At 38.5% G+C, this 18517-nt stretch overlaps 2 protein-coding genes across 3 annotated transcripts in view; one reads left to right on the plus strand and one right to left on the minus strand.

The window, feature by feature from the left end:
• LOC133640585 (oocyte zinc finger protein XlCOF6-like) overlaps positions 1 to 9305 on the minus strand; it is a 404169-nt gene extending 394864 nt beyond the window's left edge. For both annotated transcript variants that reach the window (XM_062034084.1, XM_062034086.1), the window contains exons 1-2: positions 8871 to 9305; positions 5067 to 5291 (exon numbers count right to left, since the gene is read on the minus strand). In XM_062034084.1, the coding sequence (XP_061890068.1) occupies positions 5067 to 5291; positions 8871 to 8994 (349 nt within the window). In that variant the 5' untranslated portion in view covers positions 8995 to 9305. The remainder of the gene's footprint in view (positions 1 to 5066; positions 5292 to 8870) is intronic.
• A 3461-nt stretch (positions 9306 to 12766) lies between these two features.
• LOC133640704 (gastrula zinc finger protein XlCGF28.1-like) lies at positions 12767 to 18228 on the plus strand. The gene is made up of 2 exons (XM_062034269.1): positions 12767 to 13186; positions 16438 to 18228. Exon 2 carries the CDS (start codon positions 16488 to 16490, stop codon positions 17685 to 17687), a length of 1200 nt encoding a protein of 399 aa, XP_061890253.1. The 5' UTR covers positions 12767 to 13186; positions 16438 to 16487; the 3' UTR covers positions 17688 to 18228.
• The last annotated feature ends 289 nt before the right edge of the window (positions 18229 to 18517 follow it).

Here is an 18517-nt window from a genome sequence, read left to right on the forward strand (position 1 = left end):
CTGTATTTTTCGGACTATAAGGCGCACTTAAAATCCCTTTTCCCCCCTCAAAACTCAACAGAAGGCCTTATAACCCGGTGCGCCTAATGTAAGGAATAAGTTTGGTTGAGCTTACTCACCTCGAAGCTATTTTATTTGGTACATGGTGTAATAATAAGTATGACCAGTAGATGGCAGTCAAACATAAGAGATAAGTGTAGACAGCGCTAAGATTGCAATATGTCTCAAGTAAACAACACCAATATTTTAATGTTCCATTGAAAATATAGAACATTACACACTGTGCTCAAAAATATATCAAAATGTTTAAGTACCGGAAAACATGGTAGTTATATTTTTAATCGATATTATCGATATATTCAAGTTTTTTGTTGCAGACGGTTTACTAAACAAAAAAAAAACATTTTTTTCCTTCTTTTGCCCCGGCATACCTTTTGACCCTCAGGAGCTAGCAACACATGGCTAATAACAGCGAGAGCGAGACGTTTGTTCCAAAGAAAAGAAAAGTGTTGTCAGTACTTTGGTTTTGCGGCAACAGGCGTGGAACAAATGACTGCACAACAAACAAAAGCATCTGAAACCGAAGCCTCCAACCGAGTGCGGGAAATACAACTCTTTACGAGGCGAACAAGACACAACAACAAACATAATATGGGCTAAAATGCAGCTTACTATGGTGGAATCATTTAAACCAGGTATGTGATGGTTTCATATGTATGTCCCCAGACCTTTATGCAATAAGCAATCTATGCTTCAACAAAAAATGAGTAAATAAATGTAGTGAATATTTCTTGTGTGTATTTTGTTCTATTTAATTTTATAGTCATTTTAAATATTTTATTCTTTGTATGATTTAAAAAAAATATGATTATAAATGAACAATATTTATACAGTGCTTTTTCTAAATTGTCTCAAAGCGCGTTACATTGCGCCACATTAGTTGAATATGGTTCATGTTAATGAGCCAGTCAATAGATTTACTCGTCAATGTCACAACCCTCCAGTCTTTCGATCAAATGTGATATTCAGAACAAATTATTTAAATTTTAAGAAAAAACTAAGAATCAAATATGGTCTGTCTATCTGTGTTGGCCCTGCGATGAGGTGGGGACTTGTCCAGGGTGTACCCCGCCTTCCGCCCGAATGCAGCTGGGATAATCTCCAGCATCGAAAGGGACAAGCGGTAGAAAATGGATGGATGTATGATGATGCCATGCATGATGAGAAAGAAGCACAATGTGTAGAGCGAAAACGGCTGCACTTACTTTATCTACTTACTGAAACAAACTGTAGTCCTATCAATGTTTTACTTCATTATGTATTTGGATACAATGTATAATACTACATTTTTATTTACAGAAGTATTTTATTCAGGATAGAACTTTGAAGTTTGCACTTTATTGATCTCAATGTTGGAAATTGTTTCTTTGCATGCCATGTGCAGTGCTACATTTTTGTTAACAGAAGTATTCTATTCAAGCAAAAGTATTGCTTCCCAAGGGAAGCTCTTGATTGAATTATTCCAGGAAAATTACAATTCATCTTTATACAAAATAGAATTTAGCCAAGAACAAGATGCGGTGTAGGCAGTGTCATTTCAAACTACTCGTTTTTGATTAAATAGAGTAAAAACTTGTTGTGAATTATGTCTGTCATTTGTATTCAGTAATTTATTTAAAAAGGAGGGAAAAAAATAAAATAAAATAAAAAAGTAAATCGAATTTCTTGTGAAAAAAATATGGGATTTTATTTTTAATGCATAGTATAATTTGTCTATAACAGGGGTGTCAAAGTCAAATGGACGGAGGGCCAAATAAAAAATTTAGCTACAAGCCGAGGGCCGGACTGTTCGAATGTTCATTGAAAAATTTTTAAATGACGCATATAGTCTAGTGAACCTAATTGAACCTACTGAAAACCTAACAAATATATTCCAATATGATCAGATAAATAAAGCAATATTTTCTTATGGCTCTGTCAGTAATCTTTAATTTTCAACAGACACAAAAGACAAATTTCCTTTATATAAAAATCCCCATAACATGAACATTAAATGAAAGAAACCGGTATTCAAGGCACCATCAGTAGCCTATATTTTCTATTTTAGCAAAAGTGGGCTAAATTTACTTCAAAGAAAAAAACAATAATAGCAATTTTCTATCATCCACTCAACTGAAATATTTTTAAAATATAATTAAATTGAAATACAATAAAATAAAGTGCAAAAATCTATAAATCAAAAACAACACTTTGTTTAAGGAGAAGTAACATGCAGTGAAAACAAATATTAAACTTTAACTTTTAAACTTGAATTGAGTAAAAACTCTAAATATGTGATTGCACAGTAATGTTCACATTAAACCCCCCTCCTCCCTCCGTGGGAGGGAGGCGAGTTGGGTGCCCGAAACCCCCCGCTGGTTTCGGCCCGCCCCTTGGCGCGCGTGGCACGGCGGGCTCCGCGACCCGACGGCTGGCCCTCGTGGCTTGACGGCGGGCGCGTCCCGACGGGCCGCGCGTAGGGGTCAAACGCAGAAGTCTCAGGGCCTCGTGGTGAGGGGGTGGCCTGCGGGTTTCGGCCCGCTTGACCCCCCCCGCTCCGCTTGGCGCGCGCGGCACATGACGGGTTCCGCCACCGACGCTCGGGCTGCAGCCCGACGGTGGTGCGGGCCCGGCGGTGACGCGCGGTTTGGGGAAACAAAGCAGAAGTCTCAGGGCCTCGGGGCCGGGTTTCGGCCCGCCCCCTTGGCGCGCGTGGCACGGCGGGCTCCGCGACTGACGGGCGGGCTGCAGCCCTTCGGCCGGCAGGCGCGTCCCGGCGGGCCGCTCGCCCCCTTTCGGAACCTTGGACCGGCATCCGCTTGGTGCGTGTAAAAGATCTGCGGTCTAAAAAAAAAAAAAAAAAAAAAAAAAAAAGATCTGCGGTCTGCGGGCCGGTTCTAATAATAAATCAAGATCATCCCAAGGGCCGTAAAAAACCTTCTCGCGGGCCGGATATGGCCCGCGGGCCTTGACTCTGACATATGTGGTCTATAAAGTTGTTATAACAATAGAATACAAAGTATTGATCCCTGGGGGAAATTCAGCACCACCGTTCGCTCACAATAAACAATAAACACTTAGGTATTTTTTACATGTGAATACTACAAATACAGTCTATTATACAGCATTATTCACATGTGAATAATATAAATACAGTCTATTATACAGCATTATTCACATGTGAATAATATAAATACAGCATTATTCACATGAATAATAAATAATAAATACATACAGTCTATTATACAGCATTATTCACATGTGAATAATATAAATACAGTCTATTACACAGCATTATTCACATGTGAATAATATAAATACAGTCTATTATACAGCATTATTCACATGTGAATAATATAAATACAGTCTATTATACAGCATTATTCACATGTGAATAATATAAATACAGTCTATAATACAGGATTATTCACATGTGAATGATATAAATACAGTCTATTATACAGTATTATTCACATGTGAATAATATAAATACAGTCTATTACACAGCATTATTCACATGTGAATAATATAAATACAGTCTATTATACAGAATTATTCACATGCGAATAATATAAATACAGTCTATTATACAGTATTCACATGTGAATAATATAAATACAGTCTATTATACAGCATTATTCACATGTGAATAATATAAATACAGTCTATTATACAGCATTATTCACATGTGAATAATATAAATACAGTCTATTATACAGCATTGTTCACATGTGAATGATACAAATACAGTCTATTATACAGCATTATTCACATGTGAATAATATACATACAGTGTATTATACAGCATTATTCACATGTGAATAAAATAAATACAGTCTATTATACAGCATTATTCACATGTGAATGATATAAATACAGTCTATTATACAGCATTATTCACATGTGAATAATATAAATACAGTCTATTACACAGCATTATTCACATGTGAATAATATAAATACAGTCTATTATACAGCATTATTCACATGTGAATAATATAAATACAGTCTATTATACAGCATTATTCACATGTGAATAATATAAATACAGTCTATTATACATTCAAGTACAGTCAATACCTCTGCATAACATTGTACGATTATTAACATTAAAGGAAACAACACACAGGTCTTTCCACCGTGGTTAATGTGAAGCCAAGCATGCTTCATCATATTCTGGTACGGCAAAAAAAGGCATATTCACCGAGACCTGGCATTGCACTGCGCCCACCCAAGGGGGTCCCGCCCCACTATTTGCGAAGGACTGCTATAAGGCCTTTTTATGAAGACACGAGATATAATGGCTTTGTTTGATAACAGACATCGTAATTGTAAAAACTCCAATATTTTGTTGGTGAAGTCATGGATGTAAGATGGCCTTCATGGTGTCTGCTACAAGTTTGTTTGTCCAGTTATAACAATTTAATACATGTAATCTTAATTAATTCATGATTATACTGTAATGGCGGAGAAGATATGAAGGAGGCAGAATGAAAACGAGCACTGTAGAGCTAAAATGCAGGAGCGCGAAACACACCCACAAGAAGAGCTCCTCGAACACTTCCTTGTTTTTTCTTTGCTCCAAAACTAAGTCTAACACTACGGCAAGCCCACCTCTGCCCTCTGCAGCCCACACTGAGTAATTACAGTTGACTACACAATATTCTCATCGCTCCAATACAATACTTTACATGTCTCATGCTTTCCCCGATCAAGTGACTACTTTCACACTAAATAGTTAACCTAAACTATAACTCAGTACAAATACGACATTTTTTTTAAATCAAAAACTTTATGTGACAATTGCACATTTCTCAACTTTTGTTGTTTGTTTAGCCATCTTTAGCTCTGTATTGTAAGTTCTGAATTGTCGCGCTCTGCATTGGCAAATATAGCATCATTGTTCATTGAACTCAGTGAATGTGGAGATAAAAAGCAAGTATATCTCCACCTTTAGTCATAACTGTGGCCCCTGGATGAACATGTTACAAACATTGTATTAGATGATATGTGGATGTTGTGCTTACTTGGACTGTGATGAAGCTGTGAGGACTCAGGTGGTTTGTCTTCATGCTCTTCAGTCTTCACAGAGACAACAGTCAGTGGAAACTTGGTGAGATCAGCCTCCTCCTGCCTTAGAAGACACTCTCCCTCCTGAGTGATCCACACTTCCTCCATTTCCTCCTTACTATGTGGGGGCTGTGGCTCCTCCTCTTCTTCTTCTTTAATGTGAGGAAGCTGCTGGATGTCTGCTGAGTAAATAGGTAAGTAGGTTTTTACTGCCATTGCAAATACAATGGGATTGTTGGTGTTTTCATTTGTGTTGTGTTAAAAAGTGTGTAGCTAAACATCCAATAAAAACATGGGAAATAGTTGGTTTTTTTTTGTCCCAGCCACAAGCCATTTTAAGGACAAGTCAGTGTCATTTAAAACATTCCTAAAAAACAAATCAGAACTATATAAACCACTGGTATAAAGTGAGTAACCATTTGTTTTCTTTATATATGTCAACCTACGGATGTAACACAGAACGACACAGGAAGTCCTTCATACAGACAGCCATCAGATTGTATAATGCATATGTTCCTTTTTGACTGTACTTAAATGTATAATAGACTGTATTTATATTATTCACATGTGAATATTGCTATATAATAGACTGTATTTATATTAGTCACATGTGAATAATGCTGTTTAATAGACTGTATTTATATTATTCACATCTGAATAATGCTGTATATTAGACTGTATTTATATTATTCACATGTGAATAATGCTGTATAATAGACTGTTTTTATATTAATCACATGTGAATAATGCTGTATAATAGACTGTTTTTATATTAGTCACATGTGGATAATGCTGTATAATAGACTGTATTTATATTATTCACATGTGAATAATGCTGTATTTATATTATTCACGTGTGAATATTGCTGTATAATAGACTGTATTTATATTAGTCACATGTGAATAATGTTGTTTAATAGACTGTATTTATACTATTCACATGTGAATAATGCTGTATATTAGACTGTATTTATATTATTCACATGTGAATAATGCTGTATAATAGACTGTATTTATATTATTCACATGTGAATAATGCTGTATATTAGACTGTATTTATATTGTTCACATGTGAATAATGCTGTATAATAGACTGTTTTTATATTAGTCACATGTGAATAATGCTGTATAATAGACTGTATTTATATTATTCACATGTGAATAATGCTGTATTTATATTATTCACATGTGAATAATGCTGTATAATAGACTGTATTTATATTATTCACATGTGAATAATGCTGTATAATAGACTGTATTTATATTATTCACATATGAATAATGCTGTATAATAGACTGTATTTATATTATTCACATGTAAAAATACCTAAATGTTTATTGTCTATTGTGAGCGAACTGTGGTGCTGAATTTCCCCCAGGGATCAATAAAGTACTTTCCATTCTATTCTATTCTACTACACGCCTTATCTCTAACTTTAACTTTGTAATGGTATTGTCCAGGGGTCGACAACCCAAAATGTTGAAAGAGCCATATTGGACCAAAAATTAAAAATAAAAATCTGTCTGGAGCTGAAGGCAACACATGATGTAAGTGTCTATATTAGCTATATTAGCCTACTACCAAAATGACTTTAAAAGTCTTATATAAGTGTTATAATGAAGACAACACATGATGTAAGTGTCTATATTAGCTATATTAGACTACTATCAAAATGACTATGTGTGCCGCAGGCTGATACAGAAATGTTGAAATGTAATATTTATTCTACACATTTTTACAACATTGGAAAACATTACTAAAATGGAGGCTTTTAAGAGGGTGTGATAACTCCTGGAAATTACTGGCTTAGAATTGACAAAGGTAAAGATGTGTGTGCTCAAGTTGAAGGAAACGGAAACTACAAATAAAATTAACTCAAAAATACCTAAGATACGAGGCATAATGATGCAATATGTACATACAGCTAGCCTAAATAGCATGTTAGCATCGATTAGCTTGCAGTCATGCAGTGACCATATATGTCTGATTAAGACTCCAACAAGTCAATAACATCAACAAAGCTCACCTTTGTGCATTCACGCACAGCATAAAACGTTTGGTGGACAAATAGAGACAAAGAAGGAGTGGCATAAAACACGTCTTTCTGTGGCAGCTTCAAGGAAAGTTGTACATGTAAACCAACTACAGTGCATTCAAGGACTCTGCGCGCCAAATAGTCTCATCAGTGAAGCATGTTTAATATAAACAGTGGGATTTCTAACAATTAGGAAGGTTTGTGTCATGTTTGTCCTCCTACATAAATCCTATTAATTTAAAACAACAAATGTATATTTTTTCTCATCTTTTTCCATTTTAATACATTTTTGAAAAAGCTCCAAGGAGCCAATAGGGCGTTGCTAAAGAGCCGCTTGTAGCTCGAAAGCCACGCGTTGCCTACCCCTGGTATAGTCCTAACCATTAGTTAAATAGCATGGGAATTTTTTTTTTTTTTTAAATGCTGAAAAACATTCATTACATTTTTTTGTAATAAAATCAAACACGTTTCTTCTCTTTTAAGACGTTTTGTTGGCTGGGCCAAAAGGAACTCTTCACAAAACATGTTTTAACTATGTGGTGTTTTTATGGAGTGTCTCCATCAACTATTCCTCTTTAGAGCACAACTCCCACATTCACTTGGAGACCATCTACGACACGCTGAAGGAAAGTCAGTCACCTTTATGTTCTTTTAATAAATCAAGTGTTGACTACTTTGCTTATTGAAAGATGATTGACAATACATGTTTACTTTCACTTATTGATGCATGTAGGTCAGAATCAGGAAGTGAAATTAGCCTTGAAACTATGAATTACATTTATTACAATCCATCCATCCATTTTCTACCGGTTGTCCCTCTCGGGTTCGCGGGGGGTGCTGGAGCCTATCTCAGCTGCATTTGGGCGGAAGGCGGGGTACACCCTGGACAAGTCGCCACCTCATCGCAGGGCCAACACAGATGGACAATATTAACACTCACGTTCGCACACTAGGGCCAATTTAGTGTTGCCAATCAACTTATACCCTGACGCCACCTGCACACAGAAAGACCCGGAGCCCGGGGTTCGAACCCAGGAACTTCTTATTGTGAGGCACACTCATTAACTCCTGTCCCACCATGTAAAATATGGTTGGTGACTGTGTGAGTTTTGTGTAAACATATTGATACAGGGGGCAGCACGGTGGCACAGGGGTTAGTTAGTGCATGTGCCTCACAAAACGAAGGTCCTGAGTAGTCCCGAGTTCAATCCCAGGCTCGGGATCTTTCTGTGTGGAGTTTGCATGTTCTCCCCGTGACTGCGTGGGTTCCCTCCGGGTACTCCGGCTTCCTCCCACCTCCAAAGACATGCACCTGGGGATAGGTTGATTGGCAACACTAAATGGTCCCTAGTGTGTGAATGTGGGTGTGAATGTTGTCTATCTCTGTTGGCCCTGTGATGAGGTGGCAACTTGTCCAGGGTGTACGCCGCCTTCCGCCCGAATGCAGCTGAGATAGGCTCCAGCACCCACCCCGCAACCCCAAAAGGGACAAGCGGTAGAAAATGGATGGATGTTGATACACATTGTTACAAACTGAGAGGAACATCAACCTCTCATATAATATTGTGTGTCTGACACTGTCTTGTTTTCCATGAACAATATAAAAACAAAGCAGTGCATCATCCTCACATGACAATTCACCTTCCTATAGACAATCTATTAAAGAATAGTGTAAATAGTCAAATATGACGTTAGTAAACATGTGAGAGTAAGACGTAAACAAACCTGTTCTGTGTAACACAACTTGATGTTTCTTGAAAACAGCGTCCAGTAGTTGATGTTGTCGCTCCTTCTCCTCTTTTGTTGGACAAAGTTCCTCCTCGTACTCTGCTATCGTTCTTTCGCACATTTTCACACAATCACAACACTTTACACTCACACTTGATCTCTGCTTAGCGATGTGTTTTGATCACTTCCGCCTCTCTTTGTTAGCGGCTAACAAGCTAAGCTAACTAGCACGCTAAGCTAGCGCGGAAAGCGTCATTGATTGATTGAGTGCGCTTAGACTAATGTACCCTCCAAAAAACATACATTAACGACGTTTACTCTACTAAACAGCGTACATGTGCACATGTTCGTGTTGGTTGGAAGAACAGCACTGTAATAACCACAATAACGTCGTCTCCATCAAACGCCATCTTTCTTTTTCTTCGTCCTGTTATGTTCACGCGCGGTGTTGTCAGATCTCGCGAGAGAAACGAGCAGCCGTGGCTTGAAAAGGTTCTCTCTGCACTTCAGAATGTGTTAGTGTAGTGAGTCTTGGTCTGCGTTGTGTAGTTTTTTTAAAATAAAACACACATCACCATTTATTGTCACTATTTATTGGTAACCTGTGTTGGAAACACAAAACCCACACAGACATCTCAGCTTTCTGGCGGACTGATTTCTGCTCCTTCCAACTCAAAAGTCCGAAGGAAGAGGAAGTAACAAACATTAATTCATATAAAAATTATAATAAATTAAATTACATTAACAAAAATGCTTTATCACAAAAAATAATAATGCACAAATCCACATACCTGTGTTGGAAACACAAAACACACACACACACACACACAGGTCTCAGCTTTCTGGCGGACTGATTTCTGCTCCTGTGTGGTGTAAATCCATCCATCCATCCATCTTCTTCCGCTTATCCGAGGTCGGGTCGCGGGGGAAGCAGCCTAAGCAGGGAAGCCCAGACTTCCCTCTCCCCAGCCACTTCGTCCAGCTCTTCCTGGGGGATCCCGAGGAGTTCCCAGGCCAATCGGGAGACATAGTCTTCCCAACATGTCCTGGGTCTTCCCCGTGGCCTCCTACCGGTCGGACGTGCCCTAAACACCTCCCTAGGGAGGCGTTCGGGTGGCATCCTGACCAGATGCCCGAACCACCTCATCTGGCTCCTCTCGATGTGGAGGAGCAGCGGCTTTACTTTGAGCTCCCCCCGGATGGCAGAGCTTCTCACCCTATCTCTAAGGGAGAGCCCCGCCACCCGGCGGAGGAAACTCATTTCGGCCGCTTGTACCCGTGATCTTGTCCTTTCGGTCATAACCCAAAGCTCATGACCATAGGTGAGGATGGGAACGTAGATCGACCGGTAAATTGAGAGCTTTGTCTTCCGTTTCAGCTCCTTCTTCACCACAACGGATCAATACAGCGTCCACATTACTGAAGATGCCGCACCGATCCGCCTGTCAATCTCACAATCCACTCTTCCCTCACTCGTGAACAAGACTCCGAGGTACTTGAACTCCTCCACTTGGGGCAGGGTCTCCTCCGCAACCCGGAAATGGCACTCAACCCTTTTCCGGACGAGATCCATGGACTCTGACTTGGAGGTGCTGATTCCCATCCCAGTCGCTTCACACTCAGCTGCGAACCGATTCAGTGAGAGCTGAAGATCCTGGCCAGATGAAGCCATCAGGACCACATCATCTGCAAAAAGCAGAGACCTAATCCTGCAGCCACCAAACCGGATCCCCTCAACGCCTTGACTGCGCCTAGAAATTCTGTCCATAAAAGTTATGAACGGAATCGGTGACAAAGGGCAGCCTTGGCGGAGTCCAACCCTCACTGGAAACGTGTCCGACTTACTGCCGGCAATGCGGACCAAGCTCTGACACTGATCATACAGGGAGCGGACCGCCACAATCAGACAGTCCGATACTCTCTGAGCACTCTCCACAGGACTTCCCGAGGGACACGGTCGAATGCCTTCTCCAAGTCCACAAAGCACATGTGGACTGGTTGGGCAAACCCCCATGCACCCTCAATGACCCTGCCGAGAGTATAGAGCTGGTCCACAGTTCCACGACTAAATACCATGCGTAAATGCGACCAAACCGTCGACGCTCTACTTCTTAATTAACGAAATTGTGCAGAAAAATAACTTAAAACAACACATCACTTGTACCCACAACACATACTTGCCAACCTTGAGACCTCCAATATCGGGGGGGGGGGGGGGGGGGGGGTTTGGTCGGGGGTGGGGGGTGGGGGGGGCGTGTTTGGGGGCGTGGTTATTTACAGCTAGAATTCACCAACTCGAGTATTTCATACATATATATATATATATATATATATATATATATATATATATATATATATATATATATATATATATATATATATATATATATATATATCTATATTTATTTTATTTACATAAAAGAAATACTTGAATTTCAGTGTTCCCGTGGCTATCCATTAGATGGCAGTATTGTCCTGTTTAACTTCTCCGTTCATGATAAGTATATCATTTCGGCCACCGTGTTCAATGGAGAAGTCTGTTCTACATATTTACAGGCAACATACACCTTCCCCTTCGAACTGTCCTGGATGAACTGAAATTCTTGTTTCCATTCGTTTTGGAACTTGCAAGCGTATTTCTTCATCTTGCTCGTTGACGGCGTCGCCATGTCTGTAATTTCCTCGTTCTTCTGCTTCGTCTCCTTGTTGTGTGCGCAGTTGTGCACTCTACTCTCTAAAAGCCCTAGATGTTATGACGTCATTGGGCAGGCAAGCTGTTTATATTGTGGGAAAGCGGACGTGAGAACAGGCTGTCCCCACTCAGTCTCAGGTCCGCATTGAGCTGGAGGGGGCGTGGCCTCCAGCTCCGACTGAATACCGGGAGTTTGTCGGGAGAAAATCTCTGCCGGGAAGTTGTCGGGAGAGGCACTGAATACCGGGAGTCTCCCGGTAAAAACGGTAGGGTTGGCAAGTATGCCACAACATCATTGTGGTAACTTTTAAAGTATTTAGGAACGTTTAGGAAGAATATTTACAACAGAAGGTGAAGAAACACAGAGCAGTGAAGAACTATTACCTTCCAACTAGGGATGTCCGACAATGGCTTTTTTGCCCATATCCGATATTCCGATATTGTCCAACTCTTATTTACTGATACCGATATCAACCGATACCGATATAAACCGTCGTGGAATTAACACATCATTATGCCTAATTTGGACAACCAGGTATGGTGAAGATAAGGTCTTTTTTTTTAAATAATAATAAAATAAGATACATAAATTTAAAACATTTTCTTGAATAAAAAAGAAAGTAAAACAATATAAAAACAGTTACATAGAAACTAGTAATTAATGAAAATTAGTCAAATTAACTGTTAAAGGTTAGTACTATTAGTGGACCAGCAGCACGCACAATCATGTGTGCTTACGGACTGTATCCCTTGCAGACTGTATTGATATATATTGATATATAATGTAGGAACCAGAATATTAATAACACAAAGAAACAACCCTTTTGTGTGAATGAGCGTGAATGAGTGTAAACCGGGGAGGGAGGTTTTTTGGGTTGGTGCACTAATTGTAAGTGTATCTTGTGTTTTTTATGTTGATTTAATAAATAAACAAAAAAACGATACCGATAATAAAAAAACGGTACCGATAATTTCCGATATTACATTTTAAAGCATTTATCGGCCGACAATATCGGCATGCCGATATTATCGGACATCTCTACTTCCAACTCAAAAGTCCGAAACAAGAGGAAGTAAACAACCGAAAAAAACAGCAGACACTTCCTGCACCGGACATCCGGTTCTTCAAAAATAAAAGCGACACTTCAAAATAAAATATAACACCCTGTCTAGTTCATAATACAGCGCAACAATATCACACTATTAGATTAGCACTAGGACAGAATGAATCGTGTCAAAAACCTGCGGAGAGGGGCAATACGCCGACGTTGTGGAAAAGGCGGCGGCATGTATTCATATCTGTGGGAGATTCTGTTTTCTCTCGCGAGATCTGACAACACTGCGTGAGAACGAAACAAGATGAGGAAAAAACAAGATGGCGTTTCGCGGAGACGTTTGTATTGTGTTTATAATAGTTATGTGTTCTTAGTCAGCGCGTACATGTACACATTTATGTTGTTTAATAGAGTAAACATCGTTAATAATTGTTTGTATCCGGATACATTAGTCTGAGCATTTTTGCTGCTTCTCGTGTTAGCTTAGCTTGCTGGTTAGCTTAGCATGTTAGCTGCTAACAAAGAGAGGCGGAAGTGATCAAAACATCGCTTAGTTAAGATCAAGTGTGAGTATAAAGTGTTGTGATTGTGTGGAAATGTGCTAAAGAACGATAGCTAAAAACTGTTTGTGAAATCCCCTGATGCTTCTAAATTAACCACGACGTTAGCACCGCGTCAAACATCTTTGCTACAAGTTCGACGCTTCCTAAGAAATAATGTTTAAAAAAAACAATAACAACTTGTCCAGCTGTTTACTGAAAAAATACTATTCATGTATAAATAACTTTCACTGCAAATGAATATCAGCTCCAAATATCGATTATCAAACCTCCTTAACTACTAATAATCGTTATCATGAATTGATTAACGAGGACTCCGACTTAAACAAGTTGAAAAACGTATTCGAGTGTTACCATTTAGTGGTCAATTGTACGGAATATGTACTGTACTATGCAATCTACTAATAAAAGTCTCAATCAATCAGGCCTTATCAGTATCAGCATTGGTATCACAAATACTGATACTGTGCCTACTGAATATTGGATCCATTCCATACCCAAATTTGTAGTATTACCCAAAACTAAGGTAAAGTATCAAACAACAGAAGAGTAAGTCATTATTACATTTGAACAGAAGTGTAGATAGAAATATGTCACAACAGAAAGTAACCAGATATTAAAACAAGGAGACGAATAATAGTTTTCATGTTTAAATAACTTTTACTGCAAATGAATATCAGCACCAAATATCGATTATCAAACCTCCTTAACTACTAATAATCGTTAGCAGGCCTGATCGGTTATCAGTATCAGCATTGGTATCACCAATACTGATACTATGCTTATAGTACTGGATCCATACCTAAATGTGTAGTATTACCCAAAACTAAGGTAAAGTATCAAACAACAGAAAAATAAGTGATTATTACATTTGAACAGAAGTGTAGATAGAAACATGTTACAACTAGATATTAACAGTAACTTAACAAGGAGATGAATAATAGTTTTCATGTTTAAATAACTTTTACTGCAAATGAATATCAGCTCCAAATATCGATTATCAAACCTCCTTAACCACTAATAGTCGTCATCAGGCCTGAGCAAGTTATCAATATCAGCATTGGTATCACCAATACTGATACTGTGTTCACTAAGTAATGGATCCATACCCAAATTTGTAGTATTACCCAAAACTAATGTAAAGTACCAAACAACAGAAGAATAAGTGATTATTACATTTGAACAGAAGTGTAGATAGAAACATGTTACAACCAGATATTAACAGTAAATTAACAAGGAGATTAATAATAGTTTTGATAAAATAATACAACTGGAAATTATATAATTTGTTAATGCATATGTCAGCAACTAAATAAGGAGGATTTGTAACCCGTAAAAATGGTTCTATTATCAATTCTTTGTTGGGTTTGTTCCTGTCTCTGGCTGTGCTGCGGAAGGATTAAAACAGTGTAATGAACGAAGTTGTTCTGTCTTTATTTTGTCGTGATTTGGCTTGTAGTTGTTGTGTTATGGCTTGATGTTATTGTGTTGTGTCGTTTGCATTTGTTGTGACTTTTGTTCTGCTACCGTAGCTGTTTATTAAAAATGAGAGCAGTAGCAGGTCAAACCGCTGCTCATTTTAATCTGAAAAAATTTGGTTGCACTTAATTTCTCAGGTAAACCTGTTAATTCAACCTGAAAATATGTTGTTGCACCTTATTTTTGACAGTAGTTATGTGTAATCATATGTTGAAATAGTAGCAGGTAAATCTACTGTTAAAATCTTGGTTATTGCACTTTCATTAAAAAAAAATCTTGAACGTTGAAAATGTGAGCGGAAAATGTTTTCTCTTGTTAACCTAAAATGTTGGAGGCTCTTTATTCAAATATGTGAATGCATTGGCTATTACTTGTTTGTATCCATAATTTATTTATACATATCATTATATATACATATCATTCCTTTACAAGAAATAACAGGGAAACTTCACCTCCAGTATTTATTTCACAGTCACATTGGTATAATTTTTTTATGATTAATAGTTACTGAATTGTTTAGAGTTGTATTGTTCTAAATGAGCTAATATCGCACCTGAATCATATCGGCAACTTCAAATTATGATTCAAATGGAATCGTTGTTAAAACAAATTGTTACACCCCTATTGTCTATGCATGGTACAATCTATGTGCGCAATATGTCTTATTTATTATACATTTTTTGGTCTTTTGTGTGGCATTTTTGTAGCTGTATTTAGAAATTAAGCCGCTGAAATGGAAGATGGTCACAACAGTTGTGGTCTTTTAATATGTCTTATATGTATATATGTCTTACTCTATACATTGCTAATGTGGTAAATGACTATTCTAGCTGCAAATGTCTGGTTTTTGGTGCAATATCTACATAGGTGTATAGAGGCCCATTTCCAGCAACTATCACTCCAGTGTTCTAATGGTACAATGTGTTTGCTCATTGGCTCAGAAGGCTAATTGATGATTAGAAAACCCTTGTGCAATCATGTTCACACATCTGAAAACAGTTTAGCTCGTTACAGAAGCTACAAAACTGACCTTCCTTTGAGCAGATTGAGTTTCTGGAGCATCACATTTGTGGGGTCAATTAAACGCTCAAAATGGCCAGAAAAAGAGAACTTTCATCTGAAACTCGACAGTCTATTCTTGTTCTTAGAAATTAAGGCTATTCCACAAAATTGTTTGGGTGACCCCAAACTTTTGAACGGTAGTGTATATTAAAAAAGGCTTAGTAGCCACAAGCGTGGACAGCACCTTTTAGCTCGTATTTCCAAAATTGTGTACACTACTGAATTGGGGTCTTGTGGCCGCTTATGTGGACACTTATACCGCCATCTGGTGGTGTCAGAAGAGTATAACATACAATGGAATTTTGAAAAAAATAAGAATTAGCATGTCACTAAACATGAAGTACACGTTTGTGTACTTATGGACTAAGTACATCATATCAAAAGATGATTCTTAGTTTTTATTCTAATTAGGGTCTAATAAGCCCAAATAGCAAAGAGAAATAAAAAAAAATGTAAACAAACAGCTTGGGCCTTAAGAGGTTAAATAATAAATTGCAGTATCAATTATTGACGATATTGCTCATCCCTTCTAAAAAGTCCCCCTGACATGGGGTTTTCATTTTCTAAAGAGCTACGGGTTTGTCCCCCACAAAGATTTCAGGCCAGTTCATACAATAACTTGGTTTTCTATAGTACATGTAAACATACTGAATGCCTCATGTGACTGAACAAAGCTGCACGATTCTGAAGCATGTTTGTCTTCTTGTGTCTTGCAGACGTTTGTGAAGAATATCCTTTTCCTGAGCCACAGGGGTGGAGTGTCAAGATGGCGCAAGAGGAGCCACAGCCAACCCACATTAAAGAGGAAGACGAAGCGCCACAGATTTCTCACATTAAAAAGGAAGAGGAGGACCCACTGACCCCCCACTTTATGGAGGAAAGGGACCCGCTGACCCCCTTTGTTAAAGAGGAAGAGGTGGCGCCAGAGACCCCGCACATTAAAAAGGAAGAGGAGGACACACTGGCCTCCCACATTAAAGAGGAAGAGGAGGAACACAGCATCACTCAGGAGGGAGAGCAGCTTGGATGGTTCTCAGGGACTGGTGTCCCTGTGAAGAGTGAAGATGATGAGGTCAAAGGTGAAAGTGAGGAGAAGAGAGAGGCGGAGCCTCCAAGCAGCAGCTCAACTCAACACATGACAACAGAAGCTGATGGAGACCACTGTGGAGGATCACAAGCAGACAAGCTCTTAGCTCCACTATCAGATAGTGAGGACACAACGTCACACTCTCCTGACACTGATGATGAAGACTCTAAAGATGATAAGACATGTCACACTGACAACACACACCTGACATGCTCTCACTGCGACAAAACCTTTAAACGCCCCAGTGGTCTTAAAATACACATGAGAACACACACTGGAGAAAAACCCTTTTCCTGCTCAGAATGCGGTAAATGTTTTGCACGAAAATATGTGTTAAAAGAACATGTGAAAATACACACTGGGGGGAAACCTTGTTCTTGTTTAATTTGCGGTAAATATTTTACACAAAGTCACTATTTGAAAGTACACATGAGAACACACACCGGAGAAAAGCCTTTTTCTTGTTCAATCTGTGGTAAAGATTTTATACAAAGTCATGATTTGAAAGTACACACGAGAACACACACCGGAGAAAATCTTTTTACTTGTTCAACCTGTGGTAAAGGTTTTGCACGAAGCAATAGTTTGAAAGTACACATGAGAATACACGCAGATAAAAAACCTTTTTCCTGCTCAAAATGTGGTAAAGGTTTTGCACAATGTAACAATTTGAAAATACACATGAGAATGCACACTGGGAAAAAACCTTTTACCTGTTCAATCTGTGGTAAAGGTTTTTTGGAAAGTAGCTATTTGAAAACACACATGAGCATACACACTGGCGGAAAACCCAATACCTGTTTAGTCTGTGATAAAGGTTTTGTACGACGTTACAATTTGAAATTACACATGAGAACACACACTGGAGAAAAAACATGAACCTGCTCAGTATGTGGTGAATGTTTTGTAGAAAAACATTTGTTGAAAGATCACATGCAAATACACACTGGGGAAAACCCTTTTTGCTGCTCAGTATGTGGTAAGGGTGTTTGCAGGGGTTGATATGTTAAAAGAACACACACAGGAGAAAAACCCTTTTCCTGTTCAATATGTGGTAAACATTTTGTACAAAGACCGTATTTAAAAATACACACCAAAATAAAACCTTTTGTTCAATCTGTGGTTTACACACACATATACGTTCAAAGTACACATTAGAGAAAAAGTGTTGAGTTGCAGTGCGTGTGGTGAAAGATGCTCTTCTAAGTACCAGTGTAAGAAACACGAGTGTGCTGGTGAGAACAGCAGCAGCAAATGAAGATGCAGGATTTGAAATAAACTGTCAAATGTACTCTCTTGGCTCATTAGCGTTCCTGTCTGTAACCCTGTACAATGTATGTCTGCTCTTGAACAGGTCTGTGCTGGATATATCATTCTGTTCTACTTAAGTGCAATGACAATAAAGTGCTATCCCATCCTACTTTTACTTTCTACATCAGCACATGACATGTATGAAATCACCGTGTAGTGTAACACCATCTTGCTAATATGATTCTAACATTTATAGATTAGATATTTTAGCTTAGTGCTTTTTCAGTCAAGTACATGCATTAAAGGCCTACTGAAAGCCACTACTACCGACCACGCAGTCTGATAGTTTATATATCAATGATGAAATCTTAACATTGCAACACATGCCAATACGGCCGGGTTAACTCATGAAGTGCAATTTTAAATTTCCCGCGAAACATCCGGTTGAAAACGTCTAT

The sequence above is a fragment of the Entelurus aequoreus genome, linkage group LG23 (genome assembly GCF_033978785.1).
Source record: "Entelurus aequoreus isolate RoL-2023_Sb linkage group LG23, RoL_Eaeq_v1.1, whole genome shotgun sequence".
Classification (NCBI taxonomy): Eukaryota; Metazoa; Chordata; class Actinopteri; order Syngnathiformes; family Syngnathidae; genus Entelurus; species Entelurus aequoreus.

Bases quoted from the DNA above. Each gene is read 5' to 3' on its own strand.
- LOC133640704 (XM_062034269.1), top strand. From the start codon at position 16,488: ATGGCGCAAGAGGAGCCACAGCCAACCCACATTAAAGAGGAAGACGAA.